The 23,697-nt window shown below is 34.2% G+C and overlaps 1 protein-coding gene across 14 annotated transcripts in view; it reads right to left on the bottom strand.

Moving 5' to 3' along the window:
* Window positions 1–23,697, bottom strand: part of MINDY3 (MINDY lysine 48 deubiquitinase 3) — a gene marked incomplete at its 3' end in the record, with an annotated part of 106,938 nt that overhangs the window by 78,701 nt on the left and 4,540 nt on the right. For 5 of the 14 annotated variants that reach the window (XR_013997646.1, XR_013997647.1, XM_081120519.1 and 2 more), the window contains exons 2-6: window positions 12,411–12,490; window positions 8,514–8,574; window positions 6,656–6,832; window positions 3,203–3,254; window positions 2,308–2,422 (exon numbers count right to left, since the gene is read on the bottom strand). Coding sequence is in view for 11 of the 14 variants with exons in the window: in XM_081120519.1 (XP_080976645.1) it covers window positions 2,308–2,422; window positions 3,203–3,254; window positions 6,656–6,832; window positions 8,514–8,574; window positions 12,411–12,490 (485 nt within the window). Of the gene's footprint in view, window positions 1–2,307; window positions 2,423–3,202; window positions 3,255–6,655; window positions 6,833–8,444; window positions 8,575–12,410; window positions 12,491–23,697 lie in introns of all 14 variants that reach the window. The other 9 variants (XR_013997648.1, XM_081120513.1, XM_081120520.1 and 6 more) reach the window with 7 other exon arrangements.

The raw sequence follows: 23,697 nt of genomic DNA on the forward strand, positions 1-23,697 counted from the left end.
AAAAACTAGACATGATGGTTTATTGGCCATAAAGGACAAGAAACAGAGGAGGTATCCAAAGTCCTGAACATAAAAAACTGGCAGAATGAAAGTTAAGAGGATCATAAGAAACCAGTCACTTAAATACCTCCACCACTGGTATTCACCTCTAACCAACTACCAAATACTTTTGGTCCTTTTACTTAAACATCCTATTAACTGTTTTTAAATTTCTAAATTTAAAACATGCTTCTAAACATGCTCCCTTTCTTTTCCATTTCCACGGTCACCGCCTTAGCTTAGGTTCACTTACTTCCATAATCACTTTTCTAATTTTTCTGACTCTAGACTTATACTCCACACACCAACTCCCTCCAGTATAACTCTTATCCCAATTTAAGGAAACTTTTATTAACAAAAAGATCGTGCTACTCCCCTGTTGAAAAATCTTATTTCATTCTAATTTTGACCACATGAAACTAAAGTATTTTTGCATAATATACAAGGACCTTCATACTCTAAACCTTATTTATATAACTACCCAGTCTCATCTTCCACATCTGCCGTTCTGGTGGCTTATGCTGCAGTAATATGGAACATTTTATGGTTCCCCAGACATGTGTTATACCCTCAACTGATTATACCTTTATACTTGCTCTTCCCACTGCTTGGAAAATCTTCCCACAGCTTTTCTGTCTAGAAAAGTTTTCCTCTTCCATCGAATGATCCCTACTATATAAGGTCCCACATTGATTTCACCAAATAAACTTAGGCATACCTTTACTACTTTCCCTTCTGCTTTGTGCACGCAACAAAGAAACACCAAAAAACGATGCCATAACGGAGGTAATCATTAATGTGTCAACTGTTTTTACAACACTGAAGAGGAACCATTAAATACAATGATATCCCACATTGGCCCAGCACCTAATATAGAGTCAATAAACCTTTGTCAAATGAAAGAAGTTTGATTTTAGCATGGTAAATCTAGTAGAATAACTAAGATTAACAAGCTACTAAAGATATGAGATTGGCACTTGGGGGAAAAGGGCAGGGCTGGTACTGTACATATTGGAATTAAACACATAAAGGTAAATTGAGAGACTAAAATACCCATAAAAGAAGCAGAATACAGAAACAAAACCCAGGGACTGAAATTTCTGGAATATGAAAGTTTAGTGCAGAAGAGAAAGAACAAAAAGATATTAGATAAAGATGGAAAGAAAGATATAAACAAAAAAGTAATTATGAGACATTATAGAAAGAGAACTTAGTGCAATGACTTATCAGATAAGAAAGGGAGTAGGGGTTAGAAAGAGCTTCCAGAAGGATTAAGGTGTCAATTGCCAGACATTGCTAAGAGCAAAAAAAACAAAATTCAGAAGAACTGCGTGTATTTCATAATTAGCGCATTATTGATAACCTCTGAAGTCCAGAAGAGCAGGGTGAAAATAAACCTCAAAGTGGTTAAGTATCAAATAGGTGGTGACAAAAGAGAATTATTATCAGCATAAGATATTTTTATTCTAAAATTTAGAAACAGCATCAAGAATACATTTTTTCTTCATAGCAGGAAAAATATACTATGGTGGGAATGCAGACTAGTACAACCAATATGGAAAACAGTGTGGAGCTCCCTCAAAAATTTAAAAATGGAACTGCCGTTTGACCCAGTGATTCCACATCTAGGAATATAACCTAAGAAGCCCGAAACAACAATCAGAAAGAATATATGCACCCGTATGTTCATAGCAGCACAATTTACAATAGCTAAGATCTGGAAACAGCCCAAGTGCCCATCAGTAGATGAGTGGATAAAAAAGCTGTGGGGACATTTACACCATGGAATACTATGCAGCTATAAAAAAGAAGGAACTATTATCCTTTGAGACAATGTGGAGGGACCAGGAGATTATTATGCTAAGTGAAATAAGCCAGTTAGAGAAAGACAAATATCACATGATCTAATTTATATGTGGAATCAAATGAACAAAATAAACTAATAAACAAAATAGATCCAGAGTCATGGAAGCATGGAACAGACTGATGATTCTTAGAGGGAAGGGGGTGTTTTGGGGGGAAGAGATTAACCAAAGAACTTATATGCATAACCCATGGACACAGACAATCGTTCGGTGAAGGCCTGGGGAGGGGACAGGAGAGGGGAGGAGGAGGTCAGTGGGGGGGAAGGGGGACATCTGTAATACTTTCAACAATAAAGATAAATTTAAATAAATAAACAAATAATTTTTTTAAAAAAAGAAGAAGAAAACTATACTACTAAACTCAAACTAATAAAAGCCAGGAGAAGCATCTTCTTAAACAAACCTTTGTCAGTAACACAGAATACAGAAAAAGCAATACTCCAAATTTGTTTCCCCACATTGAATACTGGTCCAAGACAGCATCTTTTAATTCAGATAAATTTCTAAATGATCTTTTCCTGGGGAGGGGAGAGGGAGTGAAAAGAATTAAGTATTAGTATCACCATAAGGTTTAATACACCCATAAATGGGAAAACTGTTAAATTGTCTTATACATTAAGATGTATATATACAAACAGGAGATTTTTTTTAAGTGTCTCCAATTTTCAAATACAAATTTAGCCATTAAAAGCAAAAGCTATTGCTGATAACTGTCACTATATATAATATATCCCATTACAACAGAATGCGTATGGTAGGGAATCTCTTCATCTCATAGGTAAACTGTCTTCTAAAATGAGTTTAAGAACAAACAAAACTTGACTTTTGTACATTTGTGACTCCTTTTAAAAGAAATTAATGTTATATTTCAAATCCAATGCCACCTATAATCCTATCACCATAGCTATGCTTACCTTTTATTTTGTAATAAAAAGTTTAAATGCTCTAACGAAAACATGGACCTTTTAATGAAAATTGTAGAAAGCATATTTTGACAAACAAATAATAATACAAATATTTATTCTATTACAAACCTTTATACTCAGGACAGAGAAACATTAAGCTAAAATTATTTTTCATTGTAATGATGAAAAAGCTTTTAATGTTATAAAAAGTTTATTTTGATAGTTAATTTAGGAATCTGAATACTTTAAGTACACATTTACAAATTATTTTTCAATTTGAAAACAAATTAATCCTCAGGCATATAAATCTAAGTACCTTTCCCCAGTATAAACAGATTTAAAATGACAATGTGTCCACAAGGTAAGTATTTTAAATGTTCCAATGTTACTTACTGAATTAATGCATGAAATCGCTCAAAGCCAAGCTCTTCGACAGCCAAGGCAGCTATACATAAAAGACACTTTTCAGCACTACACATGGCAAATAAATGACACAAGATACACACAGCAGGCTGTAAATACTTTCAAGCAATCAAAAATTTCCCTCTTTCCTTACTCACTTAAAATCCTCAGTTTATTTTCAACTTTACTATAATATAAACTTTTATTTCAACACCTTAGTTACCATGATTATAACTAAAATGGATATAATACTGAGAATGTAGAAGGGTGATTAAATAATACACTTCTTTTCAATTCAATTATCTTAGGGTAGCTTATAAAATATGAGAAATTATTGGCAAGCATAGTGCTTCACATATCATTATAATGTGTCCTGCACTTTCATATAATCTTTCAATCCATAGATCCTGTAAAATCATCTTAGCTAATCTTCCTCTGCATAATATAAAATCTTTACATTTAATGTATAATTATTAAACAAATGTGTATAAAAAGGCATAGCACTTTGAAACTATACAGGTTCAACGACAGCTTTAAGTTTGTTCCCACATTACTGTTGAGAAGTTTTTGGTAACTTTTTTAGATTATGTTTATTAATACAGTATAATTATAAATTTTTAAAAATCAAAGTAAATCAGAGAAAGCATTTAAATCAAAGTTAATGTGTATTTAGCACTTTTCTAAGTGCCAGGCCCCTTTCCAAACGCTCCACAGGTCTCACCTCACTTAACCCTCATAATAGCCCTATTCGTCCTCATTTCACAGAAGAGGAAACTGGGGCACAGAGAATCCTCTCAAGTACACACAGCGGTAAACAGCAAAGCTGAGATTTCAACCCTGAGAGTCCTGGCTCCACAAAGACAAAGTCCTTAATGATGAATCAAAATGCCTTCTCCAATTTATCACAATGAGCAATTTCATATGTGTTTATACACATTGATAAAGCAAATCTTAGTACTTTCAAATATTAATTCTCACTAGAAAAACTAATTCCGTAAGAACTAAAAATTTTAAATTTTTTCTTTACAATTTAAAATTCACATTACACTAGCCTTTCAAAGTCTAGTATCAATTTTCAAATGTTTCCAACTACTTTTTAAAATTTTTAAAAATCCAGTGGCTTAAGTAATCTTTTGATTTGTGTGGGAAACAGACTGAAATTGAACCTGAGTACTCACTACTGCAAACAAGTGTGCGGTTACCAGAAGCCAAAACTATACACACCACACAAGCCAATGAAATTAATGTTTGTACAGAATGTAATATTAACAATGGGGAAAATAGTTCACAGTTAAAATTTCAGGATAAAATAAAAATTCTACCCAACCTTTTCCAAGTTGTACTAATTTTTCTGTGCCTGATTATCTAAATAATTTTACTGGGCATACACTACAAAACTTGACACAAAGATAGTAATTTAGAGAAAGAAGGCAAGCAAAATAAAAAGCTTAGCAGGCAGGATGGTGGAAAAATATAAAACACAGGAAAAAGAACATAGCTGGGAATAGAGGAAAGAACAGGTAAAATAGATTGTTACATGGAATCAAAATTTTAACATAAGTTCATTTCATTTGTCAACATCTAAGAAAAGAAAAACAGAACAATAACTCTTTTTACCTAGTTTCTGTATCCCTAGTTCATTCTGGCAGTTTTTAGGCCAATTACATAAGAATTTTCAAATTTTTAGTTAACAAAACTTTTCAAATTTATACGATTATAAAAAAAAACAAATTTAAAATCTGGTTTAATTCATGTCCACTTTTAAAATGAGGCAAAGTAAATTGGAAAATTACTAAAATATGATTTTTGAAGGGGAATTCAATATAGTATGCCTACCTAAATTAGTTACTGAAGTACCAAAGTTAACGTATTATCAGGTCATTTAACCTATCACTATGGAATATACAGTATAGTCCATAGTAAGTACACAGTATACACTAAGATACTAATAAAAAAAGGTTACAAAAAAAGATCTTGCTATTTTCTTATATTATAATATAGACTGACTTTAAGCACCTAATCTGTAAAAGAACTTTTAATTAGTTCAACTATTATTGTCAAAGTTTTGATAACCTTAATGAAACTATTAAACATGCTTACATGCAACTCAGTAAAACCTGGAAAATATTTAAAACCAATCATAATGACATTTTTTACTATCATCCTTGTGAATATTTTCCACTGATTTCCTTCAGCTGTATTATCAACTCTTAAAATGCTAAATTTTTTTGAAAGGCTATGATGAAAGGCCTGAAAAAGAAACATCACTGAACTTTAAAATTTTTTAAATTTTTCCTTGCAAATGTGCTATTAGAATTGGCCATTGTAACTGCAGAGGTAGGAGAGAAAACACTGACATCGCAGACACATTTTAGCTCAAGGAGGCAATAGTGCATTATAGACAGTCCTATAAGGAAAGTAAGATATATATGACAATCAAAATTTACTTTCTAGAAATTGGTTGTCTAATTTATTTAAAAATAATTTCCAGAGATGATAGTTAATGGAATGCATTACAGGTAAAATAAGTCGCTTATTCAATATAAGCCCTTGGAACTACCGATCACCAAAAGCCACCTGCTAAAGCAAGATAGTTCCTGAAAAGAAAAACAGAACAGCAACTCTTTTTATCTAGTTTCTGTACCACTAGTTCATTCTGGCAGTTTTTATGCCAATTACATAAGAATTTTCAAAGGCTAAAGACTACAGAATATATTATTTTTATAATGAGAATAGCTGTTACTTAATTAAAGAAAAATCTTCAAAGTACAAAAAACTTACATGAAGGCAAAATTAAAACTCAAAATTACTGTAAAATAATTCATATATATTAACAATATCCAAAAAGTTCAGGAGGAATGGAAACAACAGGTAATGAAAAAAAATGTTCCCATCTTTGCTCTAAGAATCAATTAAAAACATTTTCAGGAGAATATTATGCTAAGTGAAATAAGCCAGGGAGAGAAAGACAAATATCACATGATCTCACTTATATGTAGAATCTAAAGAACAAAATAAATTGATGAACAAAATAGAAAAAAAAAATTTTTCTAAAGTAAAAAAAAAAAGCCTTTTTTTTCCCAATACCAAAGTAAATGTTAAGGCATTTGAAATAAAAGTATATAGAAATATGTTCTTTAAACTTTCTAAATGAGAGTTTCAAAGTTCACAAGAGAATGTCTTCAAGCAGGAGGTTAACTAGAATTTTTTAAAAGTTTAAGAGATACATTTCCTTTTTTCAAAAATGAAAGCAAATATAAACAAATGCAATATCCTCTAGTAATTAAAATAGTCAAAAGGGAAATAAAAAATACTAAGGCTCATGAATTAAGCTTAGGCTAAAAAAGAAATATGTTATGAAATTTTTAATTCTTTTTCTTTAAATTTTTCATTAGTTTTATTAAAACAAAGGCATAATAAATTAGGGAAAAAAATGTATCTTACAAGAAGAATGTTCCACTTGGCAACTAGACTCTGCAGGACTCCCAGAAATACTAGCAGTTTCGTCAGCTGTCTTTCCTCTTAACCATGAAACCAAGCAGTATGATCCAGAATTGTCACAACAGGCACTTTCTAAAATATCACATAAGGTGTGACAAAGGAGTTCCTTCCGCTCTTCCTCTAAAAATAACCAAAGTATAAGTTATAATGGTTTTCTTTCGGGAAAAAAAAACAAAAAAACAGTCATGAATAACAATTTTAAGAATGTTTTAATTTAATGATGAAAATCAAGCATTTTAAGTGGGGGAAAAATCCATGAACAACTGATCTGAAATTATATTTTAGAAAAATAATGTGCTTGAGGGTTACAATGTCACCATTACTAAATATTTCCATTACTGAGAAAAAGAATCCTAAAAAACGCAGAATTAAACATTAGGAGGAAAAATTGCTCCCTGATGCTCATCTCCTCTTTCTTAGATGCAAATGAAACTTTTAAGCCATGAAGGTTTCCTTTATTGTAGAGCCAGGCACAAAGTCAGGACCTGCTGAAACCTTTACTTTTCCCTCATTTCTGAATTAATCTAACGTCTTTGCTCCCCCTGTCCCAGAGGGTAAGGATAACGAGGTAACATATCCTCAGCACAAACAATACCACAATCCATCCCATTAGCAGGGTCCATTGTGGTTACGCTGCATAATACAGAATCTACTGATACTGCATTGCAGTGATTTGAACTATAGATTTTTATAGAAGAGCACAAATGCTCAATTTCTTCCTGAACCTTAGCCACCTTCCCCTTTTGAGAAGTATTACTCTCCAAAAGTAGTTTTGCGTTCTGAAACTTTCAAAGGGGATAAGATGTATACATATCCTATGCAAAATTTTATGCTGGAGGGAGGTTTCTATCTCTCCTAATAGATTTTAAGTTCTTTAAAGGCAGGAACTGTGCCATTCACTTTATAACCTTCACAGCATTTATGACATTAATGACAATGCAACATAAATTTTTTATAAATGTGAATATATCTCTGTGCAAGAAATATAATTAATAAAACATTCATGTTAATAGTATCTCTTGAATAGTCTCTTCTCTAATAAAATTTATTTTGTATTCCCACTATGAATAAAAAAGACATGACAGTGACACTTTAACTCTTAAATTCAAAATCACTAGTAGATTCTATGTGCATGGTTTGGAATGGAAGTTGTTTTCCCCTTATATACTAACTGGGATTATAATATACCTCCTTCTAGAAGTTATTGTGAGATGCACATAAAACTGTATAAGTGAAGTAAAGAGTTTTATAAACTGTCAAGCAGAATGTAAATTTTTTTATTATCAGGTAGTACCATACAGCTCTCTGACCTAATCATATTGCAGAAGCTATGGCAGCTTCATTTGCAACTTAATTCAGAATTACTTGCAATTTATTTGCATTGTATAAGACATTATATTAAAATATGCAAAAATACAAAGATAACTCTGAGTTCTTGCTCAAAGCCAAAAAAGACAAAACAAGCATACATAAATAACTATTCCTTATGGTATGCTATAATTGAAAAGTTTAAGGTAATGTACCTTTGTTTTAGCAAGAGGCCAAAGCTTTTTCCCTTAGTTTTATTATCCTGTCTTATATGTCTTGGGAAAACCAAATTTGGAAATATATGTATTTAAAAATTTAGAGTCTCTGTCCATGAATCTTTCTGAAATATTAAAAAAAACCTCAGGAAAAAATATCCCATTGATAGTTTACTTTTTAGGATAGATAATTTTAACTAAATGATTACCAATTAATGCTGCGTAGATCACCTGTAAAACAGAGGATGGAATAAACGTTTGCGAGGCAGCTATCGTACCTGGGCAATCCCTCCAAGACGACTTCTCAGAAGAAAACAGGAGCTTCTTCAAAAGAAATGCCTTTATACAAGTAAAGCAATAATTATTAGCATGCATTACAAATATACTTTAATCATTCTATTTCAAAACAGAAAAAAACTAATTTGTACCTCCTTTCTAATCTTTTGAATATAGCTATAAAAATTTCAAATGGCTCCTCTTAATGTTCAACAGTAATTGGGCATAGTTATTTATTCAGAATATACTATTATAAACTTAATTCTATATCCATAGAATTCTTCTTCTTTCATAGTACTTATTTTCTGGTAAATATAAGAATTTACTCAAAATAAGACACATAACTGGAAATTAAAGAAATGTAAAGTGAAGGCCCTATAAAACAAAAACAAGTACACATTTCTCTGATTCCTTGGAGGAAAAATCTAAATACAAAAGTGGTTCTGCTCTATTAGCTCTGATTTGTGATACAAGACTTCCACTGCAAGGGTTTTCACTTTATTATAAGACGTTTCTAAATTCCTGTTTAACTACATCAGCTGTTAAGATTTAAAAGGAAAGGAAGTGACTTCTAACCTTTCCTTATGTGAGCCAATTATGTTACATTGATGATTTAATAGAAAGCAGTTCAGTGTAGTACAGTGTTTCCTTCTTAAACTGTAGTTCAAGGGCTATTTGGATCCTAGTCTTATCTAAAATGCACATTCTTGCTCCATCTATTGCATCTGAATCTCTATGGGGCAGATTCAAGAAAAAGAGGTTACTATAGTGGTCCTGACTCATATGTGTTTGAAAGCAGTAGTATATAATAAGAGAACTGCTTTTAGTCAGACCTAGGTTTAAATCCTAGTTCCACTATCATACTAGCTAAAAATAATAATAGCACAAACTTTAAAAGGTTGCAGTGAGGATTATATGAGATAACCTATGTAATGCACGCAGCATAGTACCTGGCACCTAATAAGCAATTACTTCAAAATATTTTAACAAAAACCTAATATTTCATAATATTCTCACAGAAATAAAACCTACAAACACTACAATCAAGTGCTTTGATTTTTACCCAAAATGATGAGAACCATAAAATTGAGTACTATAACTACATTATAAAATTTTGGAAAAGTGAGACACCCATTATTTCACTACTTAGCATTTTGATATATTTTTTTCTAGTCTTTCATACCTATTTTAAATTTTATTACAAGTGAGAAGCACAATGGGTATGTGATTATTTTCCATTTTAATGTTTTCCCACAGAATTCATAACTATAATTCTCATTCACTAAACTTCTATCAAGCTATCAAAATTAACATTATTAACATTATTAAACATTATTTCATGTATAAACCACATTACTGTACATTAGGTTGTTTGTAATTTTTTTGCTACTATAAATATAAAAGCTACTTCTTAAATGCAGCATTTCCCATATTAAAGATTCTTTCTTTAGGAAAGATTCACAGAAGACCAATTATTGTATAAGAAAATCTGCATTATCATGGTTCCAAATATAATGTAAAATTCCTTCCAAAATCAAAGTACAAATTTGTACTACATAGCGATATATGAGTATGCCAGCATCATCCTACCTTATATGAACTGGCAATTATTTTCTATTTAAAGATTAGGAGGAGTAAACAATAGACACTAGTTATAGTTTTATTTGTACTTTCTTGGATTCCTACTGAGGTTGAACATCTTGATTCTTTGGCTGTCCGGCACCATTTCACCTGTTATGACTGCATATACATACTCATTTCACCTCTGGGGTCTTAGTGTTTTATAGCCAGTTTGTTCAAATTTTTTGTATAAGAAAGACAACATCCTCTTATAGTTAATATTCACTGCAAATATTTTTTCTGAGTTAAAAACTCACACTTCTTTTAAATGGTTGACTATATTATTTTTAGTTTTTCTGTAGTTTAATATTATAATCAAGAATATATTTGGTACATGATATGAGATTATCTAAATTCATTTTTCCTCTCAAACTGCCAGTCATAGCAGTGACATTTAGTAAACTTATTCCAGCATTGATGTGTAGTTCCTTCTTTATCATGGATGTGATAAAGTCTCCGTAAACTGTTATATGTGATGTGGTCTACCACTGTATTATCTATAGTACGACTATTCTTCTAGCAATAGTGCATGTTTTAATTTTTATAATTTAAAAGTTTTAATACCTGGATTTGCTCATTTCCCTTCATTACTCTTAATGATTTAGTTTTGACTTTTACTTGAAATTACAATATAAACAAAATTCCTCCATGACTGAAAAGACTTATGTGGCTATGAAGCTAAATTACTATCTCAAAGATACATCAGGATTTTGAACATCACAATTATCTCTTGATACATAGCAACCCCACTTGAAAAAATAATTGCCATTTTGGAAATGTAATGAATTTTATAAAACACAAAACTCCTGTAGTATACTTTGAATCTACCTAAATCCATAGACTTACAATAAGAAAAGACTTAAGGGTACTATTAATGGCCCAAGAGGGACAGTGTTAATATAACCTACTTGCAAATGAGAAGACAAGGAATCTTCAAATTCAGATAATAAGATTCCCTCTAGCAACCAAAATCTGCCTCAGTTATTCAACATAATTGCTCTAATAATGAATTTATGGTTACATTTTATTCTTTATATTCAGTAACTCCCAAAGTTCAAATTTTTCTTAACAATTCTACTAATGCAAAAAATATATATATCAACTCTTTAAAGAAATAAAATAATGACCTATAAAGAATATATTTTGGAATCAGCCATGAAGTTTTTTCCTCTCCTTTAGAGAATGCATTTTTAATTTAATAATGTAAGTGTATAAAGTGTAAGTTTTCAGAAATTTACTTTGAAGCTAACAGTTCAGGAATGCATTCTTTATGCCCAATGAATAATAAATACCATATTAAATATTTATTTTCAAAACCTGCTTATTAAAACATAAACAGTAAATTCAAGCTTCTTTTGTAACAGTTTTGAAGTTACACTGCTGTTCAGACCTAAGTGTAACAGTAAACTAAAAATTCAACTTTTGGTTTTAACAATGTAACAATTTATAACAAATCAGCCTTTGAAATTCCAACAATGTAACACAGCAAGATTCGAAATCAAATACATATATTCAGATTAACCCTATGTTTTATGGGGTTTAATAAAATAAAAAATAAAGATAAAAAAATCTTTTTTATTTTGGGAATTCTGTTTGAAATCACTTGCTATTAATTTTATTTTAAAATCCAAAGCTAAGCCTAAAATAGTATAACCTGCCAATCATTTAAAAAATTTGTAAAGTTTTAGGCCATGAAAATATTGTCATATTCAACTTTTTAGATATATCATTCTTATAAAGAGATCAAATGAAAATAGCACCATTGCTATAATGTATTTATCTGTAGTAAAATGATCATTTTATTAGAAAGATGACATGATCAATAGTTTCTCATTTTCTGAAAAGCAGGGAACACTTACTGTTTTCTTGAAAATACAGTCAAAAGGCTATTGCTATGTAACCTACTCATGTTTTGAATTCATTTTTTTTTTTTTACTTGTTTATTGAATTTACTGGGGTGACACTGGTTAATAAAATTATACAGGTCATCTGTATACCATATGTATGTTCACCACTCTAAGTCAAGTCTCCTTCCCTCACCATTTATCCACCCTATACCCTCTTCTAACTTCCCCAACCCCCTTCCCCTCTGGTAATCACCACACTGTTGTCTGTCTCTCCAGAATTTACTTATATTTTGGATATCTACAGCAATTTACATGAACAAAAGATAAGAGGTAACTAATCATGCCTCATGATTACAAAGTATATATATTAGAAAACAGAAAGTAAAGTATGAGGATGTCCCTCTAAGGAGTTGGTAAAGTAGTCTATGTTACCTGAACAGGTGCAATAACAGCACAGGGGCCACCTTCAAACTGTTCTAATGCAGATCCCTCTGATTCACTAAACACAAACCCTAAAAATGAAAGCAAGTAGCAAAGATTAAAAATGTAATTCAAGTAGCAGCTAAAAGAATGTTTAATGTACTCTGCTTAGAGAAAGATCACTTATCACAATAGCAAAATATCTTTAAGTCAGTCAGAAGCAGTGTTAACTTTTGCGGGGAGCAAGGAACCCTTTGAAAAAACATGTGCAATCTACGCTCCCCCCACCAAATGCACATAAACACACACACACACACACACATGCACACACAATATTTTGTATCCAGGGACCCCTCTAAGTGGACTCAGGGGATAAAGTGAAGAAAAGGACACCAAATCTGACTTTTATATAATTTCATTTACTTGAAGGAAGACTAGACAGTCTATCTACTGAATTCAAACAAAATTTTACGGTGCTTTGCATACAGTACATGTATTTTTTGTCCAATCTTTGAGTCACATTCTATAAGCTAAAAATTAAATGGCATCATACATAGCAGTGATTGTACTCACATTGGCTCTCTCTTAATTTAAATATTCCCCAACCAATACTGACTGAGAACAGCTAGCAGAAGTTGCCGCAGAGAGCACTGGCATACTGCAGCATAAGGACAGAAGTAAGGAGAATTGAGTTATTATGTGTATAACCTTTAGGAAATCATTTCACCTCTCTAGACCTCAGTCTACTTATCTTTAAAATGATCACTTCCAATTCCAACAGGCTAGGAATATGTAAAGTTTCATTAAAGATTATACTTCAGTCATTCATCTAACAAATATTTAATGACCAACAGATATTGCACCAAGCATCTAGGATACATGCATAAATGAATGAGTCTCCCGTCTGGAGGAGCCAACAGTCCAAGTGAAGACAGACATGACAAATAATCACTAAAATAAAGAAATGAATTTACAACGTAAGTATGAAGACACTGTTGTGGATACTGAAAAAAATGACTTACTCTGCCCCAGTTACATTATAACAGATGACTTTGAGGTCGATCTAAAATAGGAATTTGCCAGAGAGGCAAGGGTAGGAGGATGGCTTTCAGGTAAAGAAAACCTTTATTAAAAGAAAATGGGTTAGTAAGAGCAGGGCACATTTATGGATCAGAGCTGAAAGGCAATATGGCGCTACGATAGGGGAGAGGGGGAATGGGAGGAGGGGATGCTGACAAGAAGTTAACAGTGGGAAGAGCCACACAATGACAAATACTAATTAAAGTAGTAATATGATCACACTTTTTTTCTTTTTTAAATAACCAGAATGGGGATGAGGTTGTATCAACAGCCCTATAAAGACAGTGCCAACCTAATAAAAGCAACATAGTATGGAGGAGAAACGATATCCAAACAACATTTCTGTGATAAACATTAAGATTTGAAGAGCACGTGCAAATAGGACAAAGGCTTGAAGTATCTGGCTTGAAATACTACATGATAGCAAGGAAGGTAAGATATAGTATAGAGCAGCCATTTACAACAGGTCTGCCACAAGAATTTTTAAAACATGCAATACCTGATCAGTCAGGGGCACCGACCTCTTTTCCCTTAGATTGTCAAATACAAAAATGACAACAGCCAACACAACAATAGCTGTCAGGTGTGAATGCCATCGTGAACCATAAATATATAGGTCATATAATAGAGCTGCATCTTATTGGTCACTCTGCATAGTAAGGTTGCATCTGATTGGTTAATTTTTGGTACCAGAAATCTTTATATATAAGTATAGGCACCTGGATTTTTAAAGTCTCTTTGGAGCAAAAAGGGGTGGGTAATTACTTTTTTTTTTTTTTTTGTAAATCAATCAAAATTATACCTATTTTTTGTCAGATCAACAAAAATAAAAATATATTTTTTGGTGTGCCACAGAATTTTAGTAATGAGTTATGTGTGCCATGAGATGAAAAAGGTTGAAAATTACTGGTATAGAGGATTCATACCAACCCACCTCCTCTTTCTTTACCTTTTAATCTCTCTTTCAAACAGTATTTACATGCGTATCATATATTTAAGAACAAAAACACCTACAGATCCCACCAAAAACTCCTTGGTATTGGCCCAAAGGAGTTGAACACTTATGTCTACAACAAAAACCTACAAACAAATGTTTTTAATGTCTCTATTCATAATTGCCAAAACTTGAAAGCTGCCAAGATGTCTTTCAGTGGGTGAATGGGTAAATTGTGGTAAACCCAGACACCAGAACATTATTCAGCGCCAAAAGCAAATGAGCTTGCCCAGCCAGTGTGCTCAGTGGTTGAGTGTTGACTCAGGAGGTCACAGTTCGATTCCCTGTCAGGACACATGCCCGGGTTGCATGCCAGATCTCCAGTAGGGGACCTGCAGGAGGCAGCTGATCAATGATTCTCTCTCATCATTGATGTTTCTATCTCTCTCTCCCTCTCCTTTCCTCTCTCTAAAATAAATCAAAAATAAAAATTAAAAAAAAAAGGAAATGAGCTTGCAAGCTACGAAAAGGCATGGAGGAATTTTAAATGCTTGTTATTAAGTAAAAGAAACCAAAGTGAAAAGGCTACATACACTGTATAATTTCAACTATATGACATTCTGGAAAAGGCAAAACTATGGAGACAGTAAAAATATCTGTTGTTGCCAGGTGGTAGGAGAAGAGGGGAGGGATGAGGGATGAATAGGTGGAGCACAGAGGATTTTTAAAGCAGTGAAAATACTATGATACAACAATGATGGACACAAGTCATTATACATTTGTCAAGACCCATAAAATGTACACCAAGAGTGAAGTACAGACTTTGGGCCACAATGTTATATCAATATAGGTTGATCAACTGTAACAAATGTACCTACCACTCTGGTGGAGGATATTGATAATAGGGAAGGCTATGCATACTACTGTGGGAGCAGGGGGTATATGGGAAATCTCTGTACCTTCCCCACAATTTTGCTTTGAACCTAAAACTGCTCTAAAAAAGGAAAGCTTTGAACTGGGGAAAGGTGGGAAATGGGGGGAGGGGGGTAAAGGGGAGACAATGGGGGACATCCGTAGTATTCTCAACAGTAAAATAAATTTTAAAAATAAAAACTAAAACAAAACATTTCACCAAAAACTCTAACCACCACTCTCTCAAAGCCCATCTAGCTGTGTATATGCACTGTCTAAATTTCCTTACCTCACAATTTATTTAACCCACAATAATCTGGTTTTCAACCTGTAGCTATACCACTCATTCTCACCAAGTTTATCAATGACCAATAAAAGCTATTTCTTCAAGTCTTTTCTTTTTTAATCTCCCAGAGAATCATCTGAAGTGCTGACCACTAACTTCTTAAAAACCTTTACCCTTTGGCTTTATTGGTTACTCTTGCTCCAAATTTTTCTTTTGTTTCTTCTCAGTCTCCTTGATCAACTCCTTTTAAATGCTAATGTTCCTCAGGTGTTGACTTTAGAATCATATTCTTTTCATTCTACACATTCTCCCTGGGTAACTCATCTACTCCCAGGATTTAGCCCAGACATAGATAGACTTTAAATGTTTTAACATGGTCCTGTATGATTTGGCTTAAGGGTATTATCTCCTACCTCATCCTTTGCCACTCTTCCTCTTTAGACTCCAAGGATGCTCGGCTTCTTTCAGGTCCTCAAACATCCATTTCCTCTGTGGTTTCTTACCCTTTGAACATGTTCTCTCAGCTTGAAACACATGCTAATCCTTTCTCTGAAAAACTCCAACTTTTCTTTTAGGCTTCACCCTATGATAAGGTTCTTTCAGTTCAAGGCTCCAAATCATATCTTGTGTCTGTCCATTTCTATCACATCTCTAGTCTACCTTCAGGTTCAAACCACCATCATCTCACACCTAGAATAATGTTAAGAATTTACAACCGGATCTCTCTATTCCACCCCACCCCCACCCCCAACCAGGGCTCACCATAGAGTTACCAGAGGAATATTTTAGAAATGGAAATATGATTTTGTCACAGCCTGCTTAAAACATTTCAATGGTTTCTCACTGAAATTAAAATTAAACTCAAACTCCTTTTTATGATCTAAAGACAATATGTGACCTATCAATCCCCCCTTTCCTTAGTTCACTCTTACCTTCATCATCTACAGTGATGTTAGCCCCTTAGAACATCCCAATGTCTTCACCTGGGGCCTTGATGTTTGGTATTCCCTCTGCATAAAATGCTCTTTCTCCTTCTTTCTTCCTATAGCTGAATCTTTCGCATTCTTAAGAACTCAATTTAGGTATTAACTCCTCAGAGATGTATTCCCTGACAAACCTACCTAAGTTGATCTCTCCTACCATCCCAGCACAACCACTACTTACCATATTCTGTAATTATATTGTTTGTTACTTGCCTATTAAATTTCTTGCTTTATGGGTACCTTATCTATTCCACTGACCACTGTTTTCCTATATGTTATACAGTTAATGCTCAGTAAATACTTGTTGAAGTTTTGGGAGGGAAGATAATGGGAGTTTGTTTCTAGGAATGTCAAGTCAAGTCTCAAAAATGTGAGACAATCATTTGGCAACATTTAGAATGAATGGGAATTATAGGTCTGGATCTTACAGGAGAGGACAGGATTAGAGATAGGAATCTGAAACATAAACTTGACAGTTAAAGTGAATGAGAACATGAAGAACAAAGATAATGAAGTTAAGAACCAAAAGTGAACAGAGGCTGAGTTAGCAAATGAGACTGACAATGATTGGAAAGGTAAGAGAAAAATACATTGAGGTCCTAGAAGGGAAAAATCAGGAATCAAAGACTAGTCAATTGTTACAAATGTTGCTAAGTGGGATTAAAACATAAATTAAAATACTGGATTAAGCATGTCACTGGGAATACTAAAAAAAAATAAATTTAAAGCACTGCGGAAAGTAGCCTTATTGTAAAGGGTTATGGTGTGATTCAGAATATGAGGAGAAACAGTATATGCAAACTTCTTATTAAACAGGTAAAGGGGGAAAGGATGACAGTGTGAAGGGTAGCTGGATAAAGAATTATTATTTTTATAGACTAAAGGGCATGAGTTTTAAAAAAGAAAAAGATGGCAGCAGCCTGGCCAGGCGTGGCTCAGCGGTTGAGCGTCAACCTGGGATCCAGGCGATCAGGGTTCGATTCCCAGTCAGGGCACATACCCAGGTTGCGGGCTTGATCAATGACTCTCTCATCATTGATGTTTCTGTCTCTCTCTCTCCCTCTCCTTTCCTCTCTCTGAAATCAATAAAGATATATTAATAAATAAATAAATAAATAAGTAAATAAATAAATAAAATAAAGATGGCAGCAGACTGAGTGGAAGCTACACTGACACTCTCCCAGGACCAAAATGGAATTAAAACTAAAATACAGAAAAACCATCCTGAAAAATCAACTACAACTAAACATGAGCTGGAGAGCAACCTCATAACCAGGGAGGAAAAGAGGAGACTGCATAGTGCAGAGGCGCAAGAGGACTGGCTGGGCTCCCATAGGCAGCAGCTAAAAGTCAAGAGGGATATCTCAGCTGTGGGGGTTCCCACTGAGGACTCTGGAGCTGAACCCCAAGCTGGGTTTCCAACCCAGAGCACCAGAACTGAGAAAGGTGCCCACATAACATCTGGCTGTGAAAAGCAGCTGGGTTTCTGTCTGCCAGGGAGAGATGGCTGGAAATGCAGGCAGCCTCTTAAAAGGGCCAACAAGGAAAGTTTCATGTGCAACCACTAACCTTGGGTTCCAGCAGAGGGAGGGCAGAGTGGACTGGAGCTGTGAGAGGAGAATTTAGGGTTGTGGGCTATGGAGAGAGCTCAGAGGGGCACCCCTCTGGATTTCTGTGCAGAGTCATTTCCCCATACTGCAGAGGACATCTTTCACAGGCAGGCATTGACCTTCCAAGCAGCGTTTGCATGAGGGGGAAACAATTGCCCCACCCTGCTCGAAAACCTCTCCCCCTACCCCATGGAGTTTCTACAGCCTGAGGCTGATTACGACAATCAGATTAATCAGCCTGCAGGCAGAGGCAGACCTCAGAGTGCTTTGAGTCTTTGCCTGATCTGCCTTGGAAAAGCAGACTTTGGTGTGCATCTTGGTCCTGTTCAAACACCCCCAGCCACAACAGAGGGGACCTCAAACTGTGGGTTGCTGATTAGCTCCAAACAAGGTACTCAAGGCCAGTCACAAACAGCGTCTGACATTGGCCTGCACCGGAGACCTTCCAAAAAGACTGAGAGTCCTAGCAGGCCTACCTAATACATAGAAACAAACCCAAATAGGCAGCCAAAATGGGGAGACAAAAAAAAAAGCCCCATATGAAAGAACAAGAGAAGTTCCAGAAGAAAAACTAAATGAAATGTACATAAGCAATCTATCAGATAGAGAGTTCAGAATACTAATTGTAAGGATGCTCAACAGCATGAAAAAAGATATGGGAACTATGAAAATGACCAGTCAGAAATGAAGAATGACATAGCAGTAATAAAGAATACACTGGAAGGAATAAACAGATTAGAGGAAGCTGAGGATCAGACCAGCAAATTAGAAGACAAGGCAGAAAAAAATCACTCAATCTGAGACCCCAAAAGAAAAAAAATTAAGAAACAGGAAAGCAGTCTACGGGAGCTGTTGGACAACATAAAACGTAACAATATTTGCATCGTAAGAATGCTAGAAGAGGCTGGAAGTAAGCAAAGGTTAGAGAACCTGTTTGAAGAAATAATGGCAGAAAGCTTCCCTAATCTGGTGAAGGAAAAAGTCACACAAGTTTAGGAGACACAGAGAGTCCCTTCTTGCTTGCAAGAAGAATCCAAAGAGGCCCACGCCCAGACACATCATAATTAAAATGCCAAAAATTCAACACAGAGAGAGACTCTTAAAGGCAGCAAGAGAAAAGCAATCTATTACCTACAAAGAGCTCTCATAAGGCTGTCAGTTGACTTCTCATCAGAAACTCTATAGGCCTGATGGTACTGGCTTGAAGTATTCAAGGTAATGCAAACCAAGGATCTGAAACCAAGACTACTCTATTCAGCAAGGCTATTATTCAAAATACATGGTGAAATAAAGAGCTTCTCAGACAAAAAAAGGCTAAAGGAGTTTATCACCACCAAACCAGCACTGCAGGAAATGTTAAAAGGACTGCTGTAATTAGAAGTAGAAACAGAAGCATTGCAAGAAATGTTAAAGGAACTGCTGTAATAAGAAGAAATAGAGAAACATAGGCATAAAGAATTAAAATGGCAATAAATAAGGACCTATCAATAATAACCTTAGGACTTTAAGGGAGAGATTAACAGCAACACAGGCATAGTAGGGGACTTTGACACCCCACTAAATTCACTGGATCGATCTTCCAGACAGAAAGTCAACAAAGAAATAATGACTCTAAAGGGCACACTGGATCAGATGGATTTAACTGATATTTACAGAACATTTCACCCCAAAGATGCAAAATATAGATTCCTCTCAAATGCACATGGGTCATGCTCAAAGACAGACCACATGTTAGGACACAAAACCAGTCTCTACAAGTTCAAGAAGACTGAAATCATATCAAGCATCTCAGGTCACAATGGCATGAAATTAGAAATCAACTACAGTAAAAACACTCAAAAACATGCAAATACATGGAGGCTAAATAGCACGTTATTAAACAATGAATGGGTTACCAATAAGATCAAGAAAGAAATCAAAAACTTCCTGGAAACAAATGAAACTGAACACACAACCACCCAAAATCTGTGAGACACAGTGAAAGCAGTCCTAAGAGGGAAGTTCATAGCACTTCAGGGGTACCTCAAAAAGCAAGAAAAACTTTTAGTAAACTACCTAACCCTACAACTTAGAATTAGAAAGCTCCCTGTGAAGCTGTCCGGACCAGGCGTTTAGTTTGCTGGGAGTTTTTGTCTATTACTGCTTCAATTTCATCAGTTGTTTTTAGCCTATTCAGGTTTTCTGAGTCTTCCTGATTCAGTCTTACATGATCTCACTCATATGTGGAATCTAATAAACAAAATAGATTGAGGAAACAAAACAGATCCAGAGACACAGAAGCATGGAACAGACTGATGAATCTCAGTGGGAAGATGGGGGTGGGTGAGTGGGTAGGGAGAGATTAATCAAAGAATTTATGTGCATATATGCATAAGCCATGGACACAGTCAATAGTGTGGTGAAAGTCTGGGGGCAGGGGAGGGAGCAGATGCAGGGTGGAGGGGATTAATGGGAAAAAATGAGGATATCTGTAATATTTTCAACAATAAAGATAAATTTTAAAAATAAATAAAAATAAAAAAGGAAAAGAGTGATTACATGGGAAAGAAGTTGTTGAAGGACTCCAAGTCCTGAAAGAGCTGGGAAAGTGGTGTTGTGGTTCTAGCTGTGGATAAAATATGGTCTACAGACCCCTGGAAGTCAAGAGACCCTTTCAGGTAATCTGCTAGACATTAAAATCATTTTCATGGCAATACCAACACATTACTTGCCCTTTTCATTGTGTTGACATCCACGGTAATGGTATAAAAGCAATATTGGGTTAAATTGCCAGTGCCTTAAGCACACATCAAGGCAGTGACACTGAGCTGTACCAGCAGTCATTGCTCTAGTAAACACTACCATCTGCTCTCAAACACAGAGAGATAGCCAATTTAATTAAAGAATGTCTTTACTGTTACTAAATCTTCACCATGAACACAATGCCCTTTTTAAAAATATTCTGTGTGACAAAATGAAACTATCCATAAAGCCCTTCTGCTATATACTAAAGTATCATGGTTGATAGCTGTCTCAAAGAAAAGCACTGGAACAAATGTTTGAACTGCAAGCTGAACTGATTTATTATGGAGCCCTATTTTTACTTTGAGGAGCTACTGACAAACTACGATTATTTAAACATGGGTATTTGGCAGACAATTTCTCAGAAATGAATGAAGTAAGCCTGATACTTCAAGGAAAAAAACTATTTTTGCCACTGATAACATTTCAAGCTTTCAAATAATAACTAAAATTCTGGATAATTTGTGTCCACCACTGTCAGCTTGACAGCTTCTCGATAATCAAGATTTTCTGATGAGATCAGTAGTTATAATAAATGTGATTTGATATTGTATAATGAAATGTATTAACATTTGAAAGCTCTGAATAAACCAACAGACCAATAACTTCCAAATGGCCGATGCATGCTGTTAGACATTAATACATGTGTAAAAGATCCATTCAAAGTACAAGACCAAACAATGGATTTCAATTTAACAAAGTACAAAAAGTTTACTGACGTGGTTTAAGATTCTGCATTGCAACTAACCTCTAAGAAACTACCACTTGTCGAGTTCTGGTGCAGTATCAAAGAAGAACGAACATCCATAATTAACTGAAAAAGCTATTACAATACCCCTACCTTACAAACTACATATCTGTGTGAGGCTGGATTTTCCGCATACACTTCAACCAAAACAACATATTGCAACAGACTAAATGGAGAAGCGTGAGAATCCAGCTGTCTGCTGATGAGCTAGACATTTAAGAAATCTTCAAAAATATAAAACAACGCCATAGGTCTTGCTAATTTTTTTTTATTTTTTCATATTGAAATCCTTAGTAACTTTTAAGAGTGTAATGGGGACCTGAGTTCAAAAAACTTGACAGCCACTGGCCTAGGGCTTCTATGAATTAAGAGTGAGGGGAATGAAAGACGATAATTGAGGAGAACTTTAATTCTGAAAAGCATAAAAGCTGGCAAGTATAGAGAATGAAGAGACACATTAAGGGCTTAGCTAAGGTTTAATTATTGCATTTGTACTGATGCTGGCCACAGTTTTCTCTAGCAATACAGAGTAGCCTGGGAGAAGTAAAGTAGATGACAGACTAAATGGAGGACTGGAAAAAGGTAAGGTAGATGGGACAAATTTAATAATAAGGACAAATGAGACCTAAGGTGCTGCTTATCATGTTAAGACAACCAAATCTGAGGTCCAACCTAGGAAAAAGAGGTGAAGCCAAGAGGCTTCCACTGTTTGTGTAGCTCTTCTCTTACAGGGAATAAGGAAAGGATTCCTCATGTTGAGCCTAAATGCAGAAGTGAAACTTTCAGGGTATATAATAAAGATAAATCAGTAATGGATTCTTGCCTTCCATAAAATTACTAATTATGTAATGCTATTTTCAAGAACCATTGGTGGGGTTTATAGTTTAAACTGCATTATAGTGAGTTGCTGTTGTGCTTTAGATATAAAGTACAGAGAATTCTAGGCAGACCTGCTTTAAGCCAAATTCTGCTTAATTACAGTATATATGTTTCGAGTGTGTTAACTGATAATGAACAAAGGCTATTGGAGCTTAAAATGAAATAAAGTCTGCTAAATGAAAATTAAGCGTTCTATCCTAAAACAGGACTATGCTTAGTAGGCTTCTCCTTTTGAATTTTTAAGGACATAGTTATTTTTCTTGTCATTTGTTCTCATATCAAATTATTTCCCAGTTTTAAATGGAATTAACTTATCATAAAATGGCTATTTTTTCTGATTAGATCTGAAATAGCCATCCAAAGTTTCTGATTCTAAATATACCATTTTGTATCACATTCCATTGTACTACAGACATAGAAGTCTTTCTCAATAACTCATAACTAATTTAAATCTCAGTCATGAACCTCTTTGAATTTTCTAGTCTTTTATTTTCATATGACTTACTATGCATATATACACTATTCAAACCAGTTTGACAACTACTGCCTCTATAATTCTAGTCTTCCATGTAAACAAAAGGCCACAGAAAGACTTGGTTTGTCATTACAAGTTACATGATGTTGACTGAGTCACATCTGCACTAGGCCTTAGTTTCCTCATCTACAAAAATGAGGATAACTACAGTTATCCTTAGCTAGCTCTCAGGGTTGTTGCAAGGGTTAAATAAGATTTTTGAAAACTGTAGAGCATAATACAAATAAAAGATATTATGATAGATACTTTGAACTAAAAAACAGATTATGTATTCAAAGGACTGAAAAATAAACTGTCATATAAAATTACAAACTGAGTTTTAAAAAGTTGGATTTTAGGTGAATTATAATTTAGGTATTTTGGAGAAAGGAAAAGTCTATACGAGAGAAATAAAAGGATTCCAACAACAACAAAAATCTCTAAAATTATATGATTCACAGTTTTAACTTATCCTCACTTTGGAAGAAAAATTAATGATACTTGTGTATCATTTTATTACTTTGGTAAAATGTTAAATCACATTATAATAAGCATCCAAATATACTTAGGAG

This window comes from Miniopterus schreibersii (genome assembly GCF_964146895.1).
Source record: "Miniopterus schreibersii genome assembly, chromosome: 1".
Taxonomy (NCBI): Eukaryota; Metazoa; Chordata; class Mammalia; order Chiroptera; family Miniopteridae; genus Miniopterus; species Miniopterus schreibersii.